The sequence below is a fragment of the Anthonomus grandis genome, chromosome 7 (genome assembly GCF_022605725.1).
Source record: "Anthonomus grandis grandis chromosome 7, icAntGran1.3, whole genome shotgun sequence".
In the NCBI taxonomy this organism is placed as follows: domain Eukaryota; kingdom Metazoa; phylum Arthropoda; class Insecta; order Coleoptera; family Curculionidae; genus Anthonomus; species Anthonomus grandis.
Genome location: NC_065552.1, coordinates 7,053,133 through 7,072,019, shown reverse-complemented (window position 1 = coordinate 7,072,019; position 18,887 = coordinate 7,053,133). Strand labels below are relative to the sequence as shown.

At 30.2% G+C, this 18,887-nt stretch overlaps 1 protein-coding gene and 1 long non-coding RNA gene across 2 annotated transcripts; both read left to right on the top strand.

The window, feature by feature from the left end:
* The first annotated feature begins 581 nt into the window (after window positions 1-581).
* LOC126738912 (uncharacterized) lies at window positions 582-2,714 on the top strand. The gene is made up of 2 exons (XR_007661477.1): window positions 582-877; window positions 1,025-2,714. It is a non-coding gene; the product is annotated as an uncharacterized LOC126738912 (long non-coding RNA).
* Window positions 2,715-10,392: 7,678 nt separating this feature from the next.
* LOC126738901 (uncharacterized) lies at window positions 10,393-18,756 on the top strand. Its single transcript, XM_050444384.1, has 3 exons — window positions 10,393-10,623; window positions 14,362-14,476; window positions 18,259-18,756. The coding sequence occupies exons 1-3, from the start codon at window positions 10,612-10,614 to the stop codon at window positions 18,651-18,653; spliced, it is 522 nt and encodes a 173-aa protein (XP_050300341.1). The 5' UTR covers window positions 10,393-10,611; the 3' UTR covers window positions 18,654-18,756.
* Window positions 18,757-18,887: the final 131 nt, after the last annotated feature.

Genomic DNA, 18,887 nt, shown 5'->3' with positions numbered 1-18,887 from the left:
ACCTAGGTATTTCAATTGACTAAAACTTTTATACCTGATGATTTTCTTAAATGCCCCCTCAATGACCTTTCCAAGTATGTTCTAGGCATGTACCCACTTGCAATTCACAAATATCGCACTCTGAATACATTAAAATGCAACAATAGCTGTGTGATTAAATTAAATAGTTCATATAGTTAACCTTATTGACAGGTTAAAAAATTAAAAAATCGCGGTAATTATGGTGCGGCACCGCCTAGGACTTTTCGAAAAAATCTGTTTGTTTAGGAATAAGAATACTCTCATTGTACTGTTGGAAATAAAGGTGGAATAAAGATGTATATTTTTTTATAAATATATTAAAAAATATATATTTTTTTAAATTTGTATAGATCTGCTAATATTGTCAACTATAGTGGTCACAGGTCTCGCAGAAATTCCAAAGATTTTAAAAAAAGGGCGTGTGCTATAAATAAATGAAAGGTAACGCCTTGATTTTTTTTTTATTTTCTCAAGAAATTAAATAATATTCAAGAGAGAAGGAGGGGCTAAATAATAAATCGGCATAATTGTTACAGTTTTTCTGATTTAATCAGGTGAAATGCTACAGGGGTTTTAGGGAATTAGGGTTTTACTTTTGAAAGTTTAAAGAAACTCTATTAATGTATGCCTAAAATATTAAATATTGGTGCATTCTTGTTATAATGGTTTGTTTAGTCTAAAAAATAAGTTTCATAAATCCCTAAAAAATATAATTATTTTTTAAATTTTTATACGTTAACTCTTTAAGTATTTATGGTCGAAAATTTGAGGTTAAAATAAACAAAAGTTAGTTATCTGTGTCTAAATTGATAAATACTATTAGATCCTGCAAAAAGTAATACCTTACATCATTCCAGTAAGTATAGATATTTAATTTACATACATTTATTAGTATGTTGTAAAAAAAACATTGTTTTTATGTGGTCCTTTTTTACTACCACCAGTCCACTTAGAATATTGAGTTTCACTAATTATAAAATACCTATACATTATTTTCTTGCAGGTATGGAGCCATTGCCATTTAAAACGGTAGGAGGTTTGACTTACGATGAAGTCAACATACAAATCGACACATTTTATGTCGATACACTGCCTTCGGGGTCTGAGTCAGAAATTTATATGGACTCCTCCGATATAGAGGACGAAACTTTAGTTCCTACAGTTATTACAGATATGGAAGAAGATCTGCCGGTTTCTGAGGAGGAAGATCCAAGTGATAATATCCCCCTTTTCGAACTACAATAACAGTGGTCAAAAGGTAAAATTCCTGTTTGGTCTAATGTTCATAGATCTGATCCTCTTCCTCAATTTACCCAACCTTCTGGAAAGTTTATCAAAGACATTAATGATCCAACACCGTATATGATTTTTGAACTGTTTATTACTAAGGAATTTATTGATACTCAACTGGGAAAAGCTATGTCCCGACAAATCAGTGTGAAATAAATGCTTTTCTGGGCATAAATTTGTTAATGGGTATCAAACGTATTCCCAGCTATAAGGATTATTGGTCAACTGCTCCCGAATTGCATGATGCTTTTATCAGCTCAGTAATGACCCAAAAAAGATTTGGATGGCTCTTGTGTCATCTCCATCTGAATAATAATTCTCTGATGCCTCCAAAATCTTCCCCAGACTATGATAAGCTCTATAGAATTTGCCCTATACTGGAACTGTTGACTCATAACTTTGAAAAATGCCTAATTCCTAATCAAGTAGTTGTAGTTGATGAGTAAATTTTTAAATTTAAGGGTCGTAGTAGCCTTAAGCAGTACATGCCAAAAAAACCAATTAAAAGGGGGTATAAGATGTAGATGTTAGCTGATAAATCTGGTTATTGCTTAAAATTTGATTTGTACACTGGAAAATCACCTACTCGTGATATAGAAAAGTGCCTTGGTTCAAGAGTCGTTACAAATTTGATAAAATACTTGGAAAATAAAGACCATATGTTATATGTTGATAATTTTTTTACTAGCGTTTTTACTAGCGAAATGCGGTGATGTACAATGATGTACAATACAAGCAGTACCGGATATTGTTAGCTGCAAAATGGAAAGACTGTCGATGTGTTCACATGTTATCAAATTTTCATCAGGCAGAAGATGTAGGAATAGTAAAAAGAAAAGAAAGAAGTGGACAAATTACTGAAATTCCATGTCCTTAATCTATAATCGATTACAATTCTAATATGAATGGGTCGACATATTTGACCAAAGACCTTCTAACTACAAGTTTCACCGTCGCAGTAAAAAGTGGTGGCATCGAATATTTTTTTACTTACTAGATGCATCAATTGTAAATTCCAATATTATTTATAATAGGGTGGAGTTACCAAAAATGTCTGCTAAAAATTTTAGACGAAGTGTCATAAACGGTTTAATATCAGAAACGCTTGTAAATCGAAAGAGAAATTTGGTTGCACCATTAGATGTTGAAATAAAAAAATACAAACCTTATGTACCCTTAGAGATAAGACAGCAGTCATCTTCTCATCAACCTACAAGGAGTACCAGAAGAAGATGCACGCTTTGTAGCACTAAGGCTAACCAGGTAAGGACGGATTGGGTATGTTCCATATGTAAAGTCCCTTTGTGCTTGGGAAAACGTAAAGAGTGTTTCCAAAGTTATCATGTAACGTAATTTTTAGTACCCAAGTTTGTGTGAGTTTTTAAATAAATTTGTTATCTTACTTTTAGTTTTTTTATTTCGTATCGCACAATATGATCCACCGAATTTAACAAAAAACTAATTGACAGATTTTCATTTTTTTATTTTTTTATTATTACTAATGTATTAAATTACTACAATTTTACAAAAAATATAAAAATTCATAAAAAAAAATATTTTGGCTCCACTAGGTATTTTTTTACCAACTAAATTAGGCGCCGCTAAGAGTTATTAATCGGCTTAAACCATTAGATCATCTAGATTAAGATCTAAATCTAGTTTTATTTAATTTAAATTATTTTATTTTCTTTCTTCGCTCAATGATTTCTATATACAGATCAAATAAAAATTTTAGAAAAAATGTAGTTTAACAAAAAACGAGTTTTATCAAGCGTGTTTAGTTACCCCGTATGGCAAGTGTGTAATATAAAATAGACAGAAAATTAATGAATATAAATAATAATTATAATATTTTTTTTTAATATTGTTTTTTGAGAAAACCGTTACTGATATGAAAAATCACTTTTTTTAGTTGATTTAGTCAGACAAAACTACTTAAAACTGAGTATCAGTAATAATAATCATATTTATTAGTATTATTTATTTATAATATATAATAAACAAAATAAACTTAAGCGATATTTAAAATTAAAATTAAAATATTGCAAACAAACTAATTTTCTTTTTTAATTATAACAAAAGAAATGAAAAAAAATATTTGATTAAAGAAAATGTAAAAACAATAATAAATTTATATCTTGCATTCTCAATCAAAAAGGATATAAGTATTTTTTCAGATTAAAGTAAGCATGATAAAATTGTTATATTTAAAACACTTAAAAAAAACTTGTTTTTTTACTTCATAAATGCCGTACTAAGTAAAGCGTATTAAGGAAACAACAAAAAACTAATAATATTTATATTTATTATACGTTGAAAGTTTAATGTTTTCTTTATAATTCTAAACTAATATTTGAATTATGGAGACTAGCCCAAAAGAAATTATGCGAAACCAGTGTTATTTAATTTTGGTTTTCTGGTTGCGTTGTACTGAAGATGGCAAAAAACAGAAATACGTAACAGCCAGTACCAACCTTTTATGCTTGTCATTTGTCATTCTTTCTAACTATTTATAATAATTAAATTTTCAAAAAATCGAAATGAATAGAAAACTTGAGCAGTTTATGAGTTTTTTATCTTTCACTACTACGAAGTTTTGAAAACATTTACTATTTTCCCACAACTGTTAAAAATATTAAAAACATTTTATTTTTTTATTTTGTAAATTAAAAGAAAAAAAACTTAACCTTGTTTTCATTAGGTCAAACTAATTATATCGATTAGTATCGTAATAAGGAAGTTGTTACATTTTTTTCTTTTTTCTTCACACGAATTTGCTATGATGCAATAATACATTCTTTTGACTAAAATTGTTTATTTTTTTTATGTAGACAAGTTTTAGGACAACGTTGAAGGTCTGGTTTGTTTTGTTTACCAACAAAGAGATACAATAATGTTAATGATTAATCAGATTAATTAATATGAAGTTAAACTCTTAGTAATAATAAATAATCTCGTAGTATTTAGTAAATCTCTTAAATGTTCTGGAACTATTGTTTCATAAGCACGATACTGTGCTTTTCGTAGAAAGAAATATATGGGACAGGGTAGAAACAAATATCGGTAGAAATATGGTATGTAATTGTAACTTAAATGAAGAGCAATCTTTTAACAATAAATAATGAAAAAAAAATCTTTCCTTCTCCACCCTTACTTTGTATACAGTAATGTTTCTTAGTTACTAATAATCATTCTATATGATTTCATATTTTCCATTATGCCCTTTTTGTAAAATCGATCCCTTTCCTGCATTTGCACTCTAATATCAAGTATTAATTTTTTACCCTATTTTTAACCCTTGGACACATACTGTCAAATATTTTTCGAATAACTACAATAAAACTATTAGCTAGTAAGTCAACGTCTATAGAATTTATATTGCAATTGATTGTAAACAGTTAACAGAACTTTATTACAATTAATTTTTTAAAAGACTTTTGATACCTTATGTTATAGTGTTTTTTGTTTACGAATATATTAAATAATAAAATGATCGCTACTTTTAGGGGTAAGATAGACTTTATTCTGAAAATGTTTATTATATGAAATGAAATAATCAATCAATGTCTAATTTCTTGGCGTTTTTATTATTCGAGTTGGTGTCCTTAATATTTGATTAAATCCATTAATGTAAATACTATTACCAAGAGTTTCTTTATAATTCAAAATTAAAATCCCCCAAAAATAATGCTAGTACCATTAAAATCATTAGTTTTTATTTAATTCATATTTTAAACCTTGAATAAATGTAATCTTCTTTTAATAACTCATATCAATATCAATCTCAATATAAAAAAAAAATTATTTAAAAAACATAAAATGAAAGATCTTTATTTAAAGAAAAAAACTAATTAGTAAATATTTTAAAATAATATATTTTTTAAAATTTAATATTTTATCAAATGAAAAAAAATAAAAAAATTAATTGGGTTTAATAAAAAAAGTTTGAATTTTAAATTATTTTTTATTATTATAACAGAATTTTGATTGTTATTTTGATTATATTTTAAACCCCGTATGAATGTACATACTTTATATTTGACTGTATATTTTTTTTGTGCAAATATCTTTAATTAAAAAAATTATTAGAACTGAAATATTAAACCAAAGAAAATAAAATTCAATATTTTATTAAATATAAGAAGCAAATAAACTGAATTAAGTTTCAATGAAAAAAAAAGAAAAAAATATTTTTATTATCAATAAAGAATTGTTTTTATTTTAATTTTTTTATTTATTTTTTAGTGACTTCTTTAAATTAAAAAATTAAATATTATTTGCTCATAAAAAAACTTTTTTTTTTAATTTATATTTTAACATGCATGCAAAAATTTTTTTGAAATTTACTCTTTTAACATATCAAGCTAAAGGGCAACGCCGTAATTAAAAAAAAAATTAATAATTAAAAAAAAAGATAAAAGTACAGATCTTTAAGAAAAAAAAACAATTAAAGGAACTAAAACTTACCCGAAACTAACAGATTAAAACAATATTCTTTAAAGAAGACAATTATTGAGAAAGTACCTGAACGAAGGAATTCCTGTGTGCGTTGATATACATATATTCTAGCTCTTTTGTTAAACAGTTTTAAGTTATTGATCTTATTACAATTGGCAACAAGTTATAAAGTTTCAGTAAGATAAGTCATTATCAGCCACGAATTGCTCAAAATGATTATCTTAATGATTAAACAAACTCATCAACCTGAAATATTTCACATAAATGTTGTGATTAAGATAAGCACTGATTCCTTGTCAATTGATAAAAAAGTCAACATAGAATAAAAGACTATAATGACTTCAAGATAAAAAATGCCAACACATCTTGTGTTGTTAAGAATGAATCCTGAATCCCTAATTTTCAGAATAAAATGGTGATCAAACCACCATAAAATATTGACTTCGCACTATTACGAGTACACATACTATTTAATATTAATTCTAACAAGAAGGTGTCGCAAAGTGAATGTTTCTTGTACAGGTTCAAGAATCCTGTAAAATCAGTCGTTATGCCAAGAAAATAGTGAACGGAAGTAATTTAATTAGTTTTGTGTAGATGGCGATTTAATCAAGTTGTCTCTTAATTATTAGGAAAAAAAATTTCCACATATTTTTGTAGTTCTAAGAACCAACTTCTAAATCATGAAGAAAAACATATTTTCATCCATATGTTGTTTTTTTTTAAAGTAGATTACTTGGCAGAAGTACTTTTATTAACTCAAATTAACATAAGCCAATCCAGGCATTTAACTATTACAAGAATATTCAAATAACATGACCATTCCGTTTAAATAACAAAAAAAATTACTAAAGGCATTATTCTAGGTTGGAATTATATAATCGCTATTCTTGAAGTAAGGCATATTGCACATCTAATTACTAGAATTACGATCACAAACCTAAGAGACTGACTGACAATTTCAAAGTTTAGTGTTTTCTCTCTCTCTTAAAAATCCTGCTGATGCTGATGTATTTTATCATGTAATAAAGGCCTAAGACTAAATTTTTGGAATATCTTTTTCATTTACAAGTGTGTTACAGTCAATAAAGGAATTAAGTGACTTCTTTCGACGTTGACGTAGTTCGGAGTTCTCTCGGACAAACCCAAAGTTGTATATCATAGTAAATTAAATTTAAAGAGAAATGAATCGTATACTGGTTGAACTAAATTTAGTCGGTTAAGTTATTTTTGGTTTGTCTGTATGCTAAAATAATTCCGATTTGCAGACAATGGTGTTTGGTATTCATATGAGGAGATCTCCTTTTTATTGTGCAGATGGCAACCTTATCAGGTTGACTCTAAATTATTTGGAAAAAGTATTTCGTCGATACAATCTAAACAAAGGTAAGAATAAAGTATATAGATTTCAACTATATATAGATTTTGTTGGACTGTGGTAAGAGTGTCTTACGTTAGACCAAGAAGACTGGATATAAGGAGGCTGATCTTCGAGCTTCCCAATTGAGGTGACGCGTACTATAATTGAACGATAACACGAGTTCTCCTTCAATTTTGAGTAACAGGTGCCTCTGATTGGCCACTCTGCGCGTTGTCTTTATTTTCACTCGCGTCAGTTTGACGTTTTCAAAGAAGAATTTTTGATAAATAATCGATTAATAAATTAATTTTCAACGGGAATAAGGCCTTGTAACGTTCGCGGTTGCACGATCGCCTCTCAGTCTGATCGGTAAAAAATAAAGAAAAGAGAAGGGTTTTAAGTCTTTTTAAGACTCCACAGGTTAGTATCTTATTATATAAGTATGAATATTTTTTTTAATTTTTCATATTAGAAAGTAGAGAGAGGTATTTGATTACATTAAAAAAGGTAAACATGTGCGAGTTACACTTTCCTAAAAAATCCTGATGGGAATATAAAATACTTACCAGACACGAAGACAATCTTACCAATAGCATGTCTTCATTATCAAAAGGTGGGTCCCGCTAATCTGAAGTATACAGACTAACAGCGCCGATATAGCAACTTTCGGAAACTAGTTTTCGTTCATTTTTGGGTACACACTCGTTTAGCATACAGATCAGTCTCCTTATCTCTAGTCTCCTTGCGTTAGACTAACAGATGTGCAACGGCAAAGTAGCAGCAGTAGTGGATGTGAAACAAGGGACAGTTTCCAAAACCTATAACAGATATTTAGTACTAGGAAAGTTTAAGAACAGGCCTAGATAAAATCGCCAAAGGGTCATAACCGAGCAACAGAGTGTTTCCGTTAAAACCATACGAAAAAGGCTTCGTGCGTGAGGTCTATATAGCAGAAGACAGTTCCGGGTTGCTGAGCTATCCAGGCAAAATAAGAGGATCCAGTTAAATTGGTGTATTCAACACCAAAATGAAGGACTATTGAAATTTGGAAAAATTACCTTTTTTCAGATGACACTAGGGTTGGCCTTAGGTCAGATGATAGTCGAATTCGGATTCTTTGTAACCCAGGAAGATTCCACCCCAGGTTGCGATATCCAGTCCAAAATATAAACGAGGAACTGTGATGTTTTAGGGACGAATAAATATGGAACAAAAACACCATTGAAACCACTTCACCAGCCGTTGACGGGTCAGAGGTATGTGGATTTGCTTTTGGAATGAGTACAACAGACTTTGAAGAGGTGCTATTGGAGATGATTTTATTTTTATGAAAGATAATGCAGCTCCCTATACCAGCAGAGAGGCTCGAGATTATCTTGATACCGAAGGAATTAAAATTTTATATCGGCCTGCTTATTTACCGGACTGAAATTCCATTGAAAACTTATCAGGTCAAAAGACTCTTCGACATGGTAATCCTGGATAACATCCAACAACTTATTCAAGCCGTATTGGCAGAATGGGAAAATTATCTCAAGAATATTGATAATTTAATTAGAAGCATATGTATTATATAGTACAGTACGTATTGAAGCCTGCATAAGAGCTAGAGGTGGCAACACGGACTACTAACATTTATTACCTTTTTTCTTTTTGACTTTTTCTATTATTTTGAAATTTTGTTTTTTTGTCAAACCCAGAAATATATTTTATCTGTTTTTTAAATTTGCTTTTGCTTTTTTACGTTGTATTTGTAGTTTTTTTTTATAAGCAAACAGCATTTGTCTTATGGCATGTTTTCTTACCAGTTAAAATTACTACAAAATTTGAGATGATTCCATATAAGTTTGGTTGTGTGTATACAGCATATACAGGGTTAAAATTAAAAATTACCAGAACGGTCGAATATTTTAAAATATACAGGGCTTATCAAAAAAAGGCTTACATAAAAAATGTAGGGCTGGCAAAAATCTACACATCGGTGATAAATTAAGCTATACAGGGTTACTTTAAACTTGTGAAGAATAGTAGTTATTTTTTTAATAGTACACCATGTATATTGTTTTTTGACTCAATTTTAAACATTTTTTATTAACCTACATTCACTACAATTGAACAGTTACAAAACACAAAATAAGTTTCAAGAAACAATTTCTTCAATTAACTTTAAACAAAAACGTGTGAAAGTGACACACGCAGTGAAAATTGTTGAAATTGACACCCATTTACTAGCTGACAATAATACAAATTATCGCAAAAATGTGTTTCGGTGTTTAAAAGCATTTCTCTTATTATTCTCACATTTTTATTCTTATTTCTTCTAAATTATTGGATTTGTTTTGATAAGTGATTGGATATGTTTTTCAGGTGACCCCAATAAAAAAGAACTCTAATGGCGAAAGATCGGGGTACAGTGAAGGCCATTCGATAGGCCTTAAGCAATAAGCAAAGCTTTACCATTAGGAATTTGTAATTTTGTGTATTAACTGATATTGCAAATTTGGTTATTAAACTCATGATAGAGAGGTGATCTTAGAAATTTGATGTAATGTGTAACCAATGGGCTTAATAGCCCTAAAATACTGAGAAACACGTAGTCAGAGTGCCTTTCTCCTGAACATTTGACTTAGCATATACAGGGTGTCCAACTAAGAATGCGAGGTACTGCATCTCGGAACGTACTTATCGCAGAGACGTGCGGTAAAAAATACTAAAACGGCCAAGAGAAAAACCTGGAAAAGATCTTTAAGTTTTTTTTAATGATCACTAGGGAGCATAACTGCGGTCTTGAATCTTGAATCTTGAATGATTCTTTACATACGATTGTAATATCGAATATTATTAAGTTTGTTCGAATAAATTTGAAGGTTTGCTACCTTACCCAAGTATTGAATTTGTCATTTAATTATAAAATAATAATAATATGTTTATGCTTTTTAATAATATTATGGTTTTTAATTCTCACCACACTAGCCCTCATTTCTCACAGATGAACAGATTCGAGAGGCTTGCAGCTGTGTTTATATTCATATTTTTTTATACAACCATAACTACTAAATATTCTTAAGCTACTTAATATTCTTAAACAATAACCACTCATAACACATAATAACCATTTTTTTTTTCTTATAAATAAATTACCATATTCTCTTTGTGGCAACTAATTAGTTCTAATTTTCCACAGAGACCGCTTATGTGGTTTTCAATTAAAGATTTACGTTCTGATACGTTGCACATTCATGCACTTGTGAACGTAAAATGCATTTGGCACAACAGAACTTGTCCCATATTGAAATATAAGTGTAAAACGGAAAATTGAATTGTAAGGTCAACGTGTAAAGGGTATTTCTTCATTTTGCATAATCATTAAGATTTAGTCTTGAAAATTATCAACTAGTGTCAATACATTCTAATTCAGTAGTAGTCTGGGTAGCTATTAAAGTGCACATTGATCTAGTTTTGTTGGAGGAAAAGACGCGAGAATGATTTTCTTGGTATGTAAGAATGATTTATAATAAGTTTAAGACTTAAAATTGTTTTTTTTAATTTAAATGTGCCAGACGTGGCGTAAGCAGCTATGCAAAACTTTATTCCTTACGCACGATCTAGTGAGTGAATAATTTTCAAATCGGAATGTTGTGATCTTAAATACCCTCGCCCCACTTTTATGAGTATTTTTTTAAGATACCGGAATACCTTGCTTTCAATATATCCGCATTTTATTTAGTTTCATTATGTCTAAAGGTAGGATACTAAGGGATGAAAAAAAAACTTGACTATTATGATACCGTTCTTATAGTTAATATATGGATAGAGATACTAAATTTCGAGGCGCATATTCTCAAAGTGATTTTCTACCCTAACAAATCCGAGGGAATTAGTGCTCCGTTTCCTGCGATTTATGCAAATTATGAAATTCAATTTCGATTTTTAATATCAGTCTCAGTGGTTTAGTTTACAAATAGTGCTTTTGACCAGATGTTTATTTATATATATATAATATAATAGCGTTAGAATTTGGAACATAATGGAAACTTCTTGGATTTAAGACACATTAAAAAGAGAAGAGCCATTGCTGATTTTTAAAAGAACTACATCAAACTTTTTTGGAAAGTTAATTAGACCAGAAAATGCTTCGGCAAAGCCAAAACACCAAGACAAAAAAAATTAATTTTTTTAAGTGTGGTTTACTACTATGCTTCTGATTGTAAAATACCTGTAAAAATTAAATTATGAAATTTGGTTCTACATTTTTGCTTTAGTTGTTAAAATATGATTATAGAAAATAAATCAGGAGACTCAGAATATTCCTATATATTTCCTTTACGTTTGTATGCAATTTTTTAAGTTTCTCGCATATTTCGCCTCTCTCTCTCAATTACGGCCTTGAGTGTACTCGAACAAATCCTAGACACATGCTACTATGTTTCTGATTAACAGATTACCACAATTATAGAATTTAATTTAGACTTTTAGGAGTAGTATACTGCTGTAGTCGTAATCGAAATACTTGCTACATGTGAGAATTATGACGATTAATGGAAAAAAAATTAGTTTCATTAATAATTAGTAATTATAGAGAACGCATAACTAAATTTATTTCTCTTCACGAACGAAAGAAGAGAGTTTCTTTACTACTACATCCAGAATTTCTCATATCATTCACTTGCAGCAGTTTCGTGGTTTGTGGAAGCAACTGTTTTATCAATAGGTTAATGAATGTTACTTTAATAACTCTAGAGATTTTATTGAAAGTTAAAGCTGGCAACAATCAATTCTAACTACTCCTTAAAGAGTTGATTTCGGGAATCACGAACCTGGTGGAAGCAAATACGTAATTGGCGCAGTCGGTAGGATAGCAAAACTTGGCATAGATGTTGAGAGACCAAGCTTTCGTGGCATAAAATTATTATATGCGAAATTTATTTTATAAGTTGGTGCCTTTATGACTGGTTGAGGAATTTGTTGATTCGCTTTATATTTATACCACAAGAGAGAAAATTTTCTTCGTCAATCACAAATTGCATTTTTGCAAAATTAAAATGTCACTATTAATAACATTAAAGATCATAGTGTAAAGCTCTTATCAAGTGGATACTAAAGTTAAAGCGTTGCCTTGTAGTTTTTGATATTTTCCATGGAGTTAGTGGGTTGCGTAATTACATCTTCACAACTAGCAATAAAGTTATCAAAGTTATTTAAGTGACATGGCTCTCTATTGAAATTGGGACTAATATTCAAATTTTTAATTCATGATAGTGCCCTGCCAAATTTTCATTAAAATTTAAATCACTATTTTGTTCAGCATCGAAAAATAAAGTTTATAAGTTTTCCAGAGTTAAGAGATTATCTTCCTCTCATAAGATATTAAAATAGGGTTAAAATTAAGACTTTTCACGAAGTTATATATTTCTTTTTAAATTATCTTTCAAAAATTGCGAAAATAATAAAAAATGTAAATTACAAGAATTGAGAAATAATATGGATTTACCTTAGTATTTTAGCCATGTTTCAGAAATATTCACTTGTAACTTATTTTATTGGAAATATACAGTCCTCGCGAACTGAACTTTTAAATGAGGATATTCCGTTCTCGAAATAGGAATACACTTAATACTACTTAGAATACACATGCAAGAAAGAACACTTTTTTGGTTCAGATGTACCCCAAATTTGGATTATTCGTGACAATGATAGTAAAACATTATCTACAAAAAATAGCACTACCTAATAATATAATAATAATTATTAGGTAGGATAATCCTAACGACTGCACCAATTACGTATTTCATTTCAGCAGTTTCAGGGTTTGTAGAAACAACTGTTTTATGAGTAGTTAAAATTGATTGTTGCCAGCATGTATTGGAGTCACTTTCGTTAACTTATAAAATTACATTTTTGACGTTTAGGAGGTTTTGCTGCGGTAATCGTAGTCGAAATGAGAAAACTATGACATATTTTTTGGCTTTGCACATAGTACATTCACTACCTTAGCCTTATCTATAGGTATGTTATTTACACTACTTAAAGAAGCTTAGATATAAATACACAAAACTAAGATATTTGATTACAAAATTTTTAGTTTCATTAGTAATTATTAACAATTTTAAAGAACATAAAGAAATTTGAAAAGATTCCTAAACATCCTCACCCCTACGTTCTAAATTTTCTAACATTATTCATCTTTCCCTCTCTCTAAAACATGGCCGAGCACGAGTGTCACCGATCCGAGGAACCTGCTGCTGCGTTCTTGGCTCGCATATTACGTCAATTGTAAAATTATTTTCGATTTTTAAAAAGGGTTTAATGATGTAATCGTGGTCGAAGGAACTTTATGATGCGTTCGTGACTTGCATATTACGACAGTTATAAAAATCTTTTGAAGCAGTCAAAGTTTCGACTGCGTTCCTGACTCTGTATTTTCTCTAATATGATTCAAAGATAATTTATAACCCCTTCGCCTTTTTGGGGCGAACTTGTGATCAAAGAGGGTTGATTTTATAGTCGAAAAATATATTCTCAAAAAGTGGACTCAAACAACCGGAAAAAACAGGTTTTCACAAAAAGTCCTCACTCGATTTTTTCCCTTAAAATGGCTACATCTTTTTTAGCTGTCTCTCACTTTGAGGTCTTTAAGGTCGCGAGTTCAAAGTCATTTTATACCCTAACAATTCTAAAGAAATAAGCGCTATGTTCCCGGCTTCCGTTCTATGAAAATTATAAGTTTAATTTTGATTCTTGAGTAGGGTTTACAGCTGTGATCTTGCTCAAAATATTGGTAAAATTAAAATTACGAACTTTAATTTTACATTTTTGGTTTACTTTTTAAACAAAAATTATAGAAAATAAATCAAGAAATTGGGAATATTTCATTAAGGTTTTTTGAACTTTTTTCATTCCTTCACTTCTCCCTTTATTTCAATCATGGCCGATCCCGAGTTTGTCCGAACAAATCTAAGAGACTTGCTGTTGCGTTCGTGACTCATATATAACGAAAATAGAAATTAAGGGTTGAGACACATGAACGAGGATAGTAAAAGTGTTAAGACGTAGAAAATACTTATTATACTTACGGATCTTTGAGGAAAAAAATACAAATTTTGTCGGGAATTGTTTGTGTATATTAAGTCATATTTTTGAGTCTTAGGGTTGTTTTTATTATAATCAACTACCACGAATTTTTCGGGATTACAGATTTTAACTAAAATTGATCATAGGTTTTTTTCTTTCAGATATTTTCTTTATTGTTTATTGGACTACATGCAGCCCCTGCAGAGAGATGGCCAAATGTGATGGGATCAACCCCCAAGAACCATGTGGTTATTATAACACCTACCTCAGAATATGGTAAATCGCTTTTCTGTTTTTTGTTTCTGAGGATCCAAGGAGTGACATAAATGGGAATTAAATGTCAAAAGTTTTTACTAATATCCAAGTAAAAAGTTATCAAGATCTAGAAATAGAGTTTTCGGCATGTTAAACCTCCAAAAAAACGGTCCTCTAAAAAGGTTAAATTGTACAACTTTCCATTCATTTTAACGTTCTTACAAAACCTTTCAAATCATCTGCTACTTATCAAAGAACTTAATTTTTTTTTACTTAAATTATTCCCTTTATAATTAGTTGGTCTTAATTCGACGTACCTGGATTATACAAAAATTTACCTCAAATGCCCAAAATCAATTGAATTATCCAAGTGAAAAAAAAATTACAAATGCTTGAAAAAGAAAATTATTTCCTTAAAATTTAAAAAAAAAATCAAGTGCCTAGAGTAATTTGCAAAAAATACTTGAAATGTCAGAAAGGCGTCAATTCTTATACCTATGAGACACAATAAGACATTTAAATAAAAAAACCATAGAGCAAAAAAATGGCATTTAACACCTAGAAAACGCAATAAAATGATTCGAAATGTCTGGCAAATTTATGTTAAAAATTATGATATTAAGATTAAATATAAAAAAATACTTCATACGCTTAAAATATGTAAAAAAAAATGTGAAAAAAAAACCATTTTAAAAATAAACAAGTCCTAGCAAAGTTAAAAACAAATTAATAAAATTAACTATTTTATCGCATAATAATGATATTCCTGGAATATATTGTAAAAAACTACTTCATCCAAAACACGTGTACGATAAATTAATTAATTTCAAAACTTGTAAGATTTTAGATAAAAAATCGCACCTCGAGCCACTCTTTTCGATGTCTTCATATATCATATTAATGAACGTTTTACCTAGTTTTTGCAGACGATCTAAAGCTAAGCTACATTGTCAAATCATTACAGGACTATGAGTTTTTCCTGTACTAGACGTTGTATAGAATTCAATTATCAAAACAATCTCGAGTCGATTAAAGAAAGAAGAAAAGTCGAGTCAAAGAGGCTCTATTATAAACGTCCTCCAGTTTATTGTTCATTTTGAAATATTATTACTAAGACCAAAAGCACCTAGAAATAAAGTCCTTAAAAATACTCTACTGTGCCCTTGAGTATAATCGCGTTAAATGCATCTTGTATCTGATCCCCATACTGCGGAATTCATATTGAAAACTTCAAATTAGTTCAGCATAAATTGTTAAAGCATGAAGCATATGACATATGATCCTTTCCTGACGGCAAATTATATTGCAGGAATATTACATCTGCAATATTGCGCCTTGCAGCAATATTGCACATGTATTACTAGTTCATTACTGTCATATTGCAGCGATGTTTTATATCCGCTTTTCTCATTGCATCAGCAACATTGCTGAAACATTATAACAATATTTGATAGGGTATGTTACTGTAATATTGCATTAATGTAGTAATTGTAGTAATACTTTCGTAATATTACTTACATCTTTCATTTATATTGCTGCTATATTTTATATTGAATTTGCAATATTGAAAAAAAAATTACAAAAATAGTATTCCATTCTTATTAGTAATAAAGGGTGTTTTTTTTAGAGGAGGAGAACTTTAAATTGAAATTAAGCACAAAATATTTTATTGATATGAACGAATTTGCTTTTATATTAAAGAATTTTTTTTGGCATTAATATTTAAAAATGATTTCGGGCATGTGACCCCCACGGCTGACGCGTATGTGGCGAAATCAATAGGCCCAATTTTCACACACTCTTTCCAGTACTGCAGGCTGTATTTCGGGAATCACGCGTCATATGTTGGCTTCCAAGTGCTCAAGTGTTTCGGGTTTATCAACGTAGACATGCAACGTAACATAGCCCCAAAGAAAATAATCTGGCATCAAGTCGCACGAACGAGCTGGCCAGTTTACAGGTCCATTCCTTGAAATTATTCGTGGCTGGAATGTCTCTTGCAGTAAATTTATTGTTTGGCGCGTTGTATGGCACGTGGCACCGTCCTGCTGAAGCCACATTTCTGCAACGCCTGCAACGGCTTCTAATTGAGGCACAAAAAAGTTGGTTATCATGTTTCTGTATCGCTCACCGTTTACTGTAACGTTCTGACCATCAGCATTTCTGAAGACATAAGGACCAATGATTCCACCGGCCCATAAAGCACACCAAACGGTTAGTTTTTCTGGATGTAACGGTTTTTCGCCAATAGCTCGTGGATTCTCATCCCCCCAAATTCGGCAATTCTGCTTGTTTACATAGCCATTTAACCAAAAGTGTGCTTCATCACTGAACAAAATTTTCATATGAAATCGTGGATTAACAGCAATCTTTCCTTCCGCCCATTCAGCTAATGTACGGCGCAAAAGATGATCCTGGGGTTTCAACTCCTGGACAAGTTGAATTTTATATGCTCGCAATTAGAGATCTTTGCGCCAAATTTTCCATAAAGTGGATGGACATAAGCTCACTTGTTGAGAACGACGACGAATTGACTCATTTGGATCATTATCAACACTATGCTGCACAGCAGCTATGGCTTGTTGCGTGCGCACTGTACGGCGTCTTAAGGGATGCGTATTGTCGACTAGAGTAAAAGTATTGCGAAAACGATCTAACGAAATTAACGTAATGCCCGATGTATTTCTCGAATAGAACCATGTCTTTCAAAATAAATTTGAACAATTTGGAAACGTTGCTCCGGCGTGAGTCTGTTCATGATGAATTGCCAAACCAAACCATAGAGAAATGAATATGAATATGAATATTATACTTTTAATTACTCTATAATCCAAACTAATCTAAAAATAACCCAGAACTGTCAGGTCGGCTGTCATAAAAAACAGTGTTGCCAAATGAAAGTTTGAGCATGAATTAAGGTGTATGAGTGGCAATTAGAATATTATTAATTAGTTTAAGAATAAAGTTTGTTAATTTTATGTAATTGTGTAATAAGTAATTGCGTTTTTTGTTGAATCTATACCAAAATTTTTTTTTGGTTATATATTTACACACCTGGACAATAATAAATAATTGTACTATCTATATATTTCGATTATTATAGTATTATATTTCATTAAAACCCACTTAATAAGCATTTGTTTGCAATTTTTAGCAGATACCTATGAAATTAATCAGCTATTTAATCAATCATTAAATATCTTACATAAGCAATGTGGCTGCAATATTACACATCGAATTTCAGTGATATATATCGCATTGACGGTTATTAAATATTGTAAAAGTATTTCAGGTGCAACATAGGTGCAAATAAAGTTAACAGTATATATGCAATATTGCAGAAATATTAAAATATAAATTGAAATGAAATATTGCTGGAATTTTATATCAACATTACTTTGCAATATATGTGAAATATTGTAGCAATAAACATGTAATATTATATTTGTTATATTTTAAATGCAATGTGACTGTAATGTTGTAACAATATTGCAGAAGTTATAATAATTACACCGTAATAATTACGGGTTAAATAAACTTACGTCTCAAACCACCAGATTGGGTAATCCACATTCTGAAATTAACTTCTTTGGTTCTACATTCCTAAGTCAAGTACATAACAACTTTCATGGATATTCCTACTATTTTACTAAGTTTGGTTTACTAGATTACTAGTTTAAAATTTAAATAATTAACATTACAGTGTTAATTTCTTTGTAAATACTTGATTGTTAAGTGTACATGTTTTTTAGTTAGCGCTGGCTGTTGATAATTAAATAGAAAATTATATTCTTTTATTTTAGATGCTCCAGTCTACCACTACAGCTCCACTCCTCCAACCAAGGATTCAATTTTCCACTCCAACCCCAGCTACGCTGGTATTGAGCAGCACTATCCGCCACCAGCAGCACACTACCCACCGCCTCACCACACACACCACGAGAAAAACCACTATGACGTAAAACTCCTTAGAAAACATTACGATGATTGGTTGAATAAGAAAGTAGCTTTCAAAACCGGTTTGATTAAGAAAGCCGTCGATAAGACCGTGGATGTAACTGCTAAGCTAGCACAGTATACTGCTGACTTTCTAAGCAGAGTTGCTATTGAGACAGCTGCCAAGTTAGCCAAGACTAGTGCTAACCATGTGATTGATAAGAAGGGATGGAAGTATGCTCCTGACCATCACTACCATTGATTATTATGTAATTTTTCTAAATTTTTTAGTGTTAATGTAGATATTTTTTATAGTTTAAAATTATTTTTATGGTGCTTTGTTTTATTAAAGTATCTAGTCAATATTGATTTAGTTTGAATACACATGGGCCTAAATTCGTACTCTATAAGTGTAAGCTTAATACAGGATTAAATTAGGACGGAGTAGAAAAAATACACTTACACAAATATCATTTTATATAAGATAGTGTTATAT

Excerpts from the sequence above, each read along its gene's own strand:
- LOC126738901 (XM_050444384.1), top strand. Across the intron at positions 14,477-18,258 it reads AACACCTACCTCAGAATATG|ATGCTCCAGTCTACCACTAC; the intron begins GTAAATCGCTTT and ends CTTTTATTTTAG.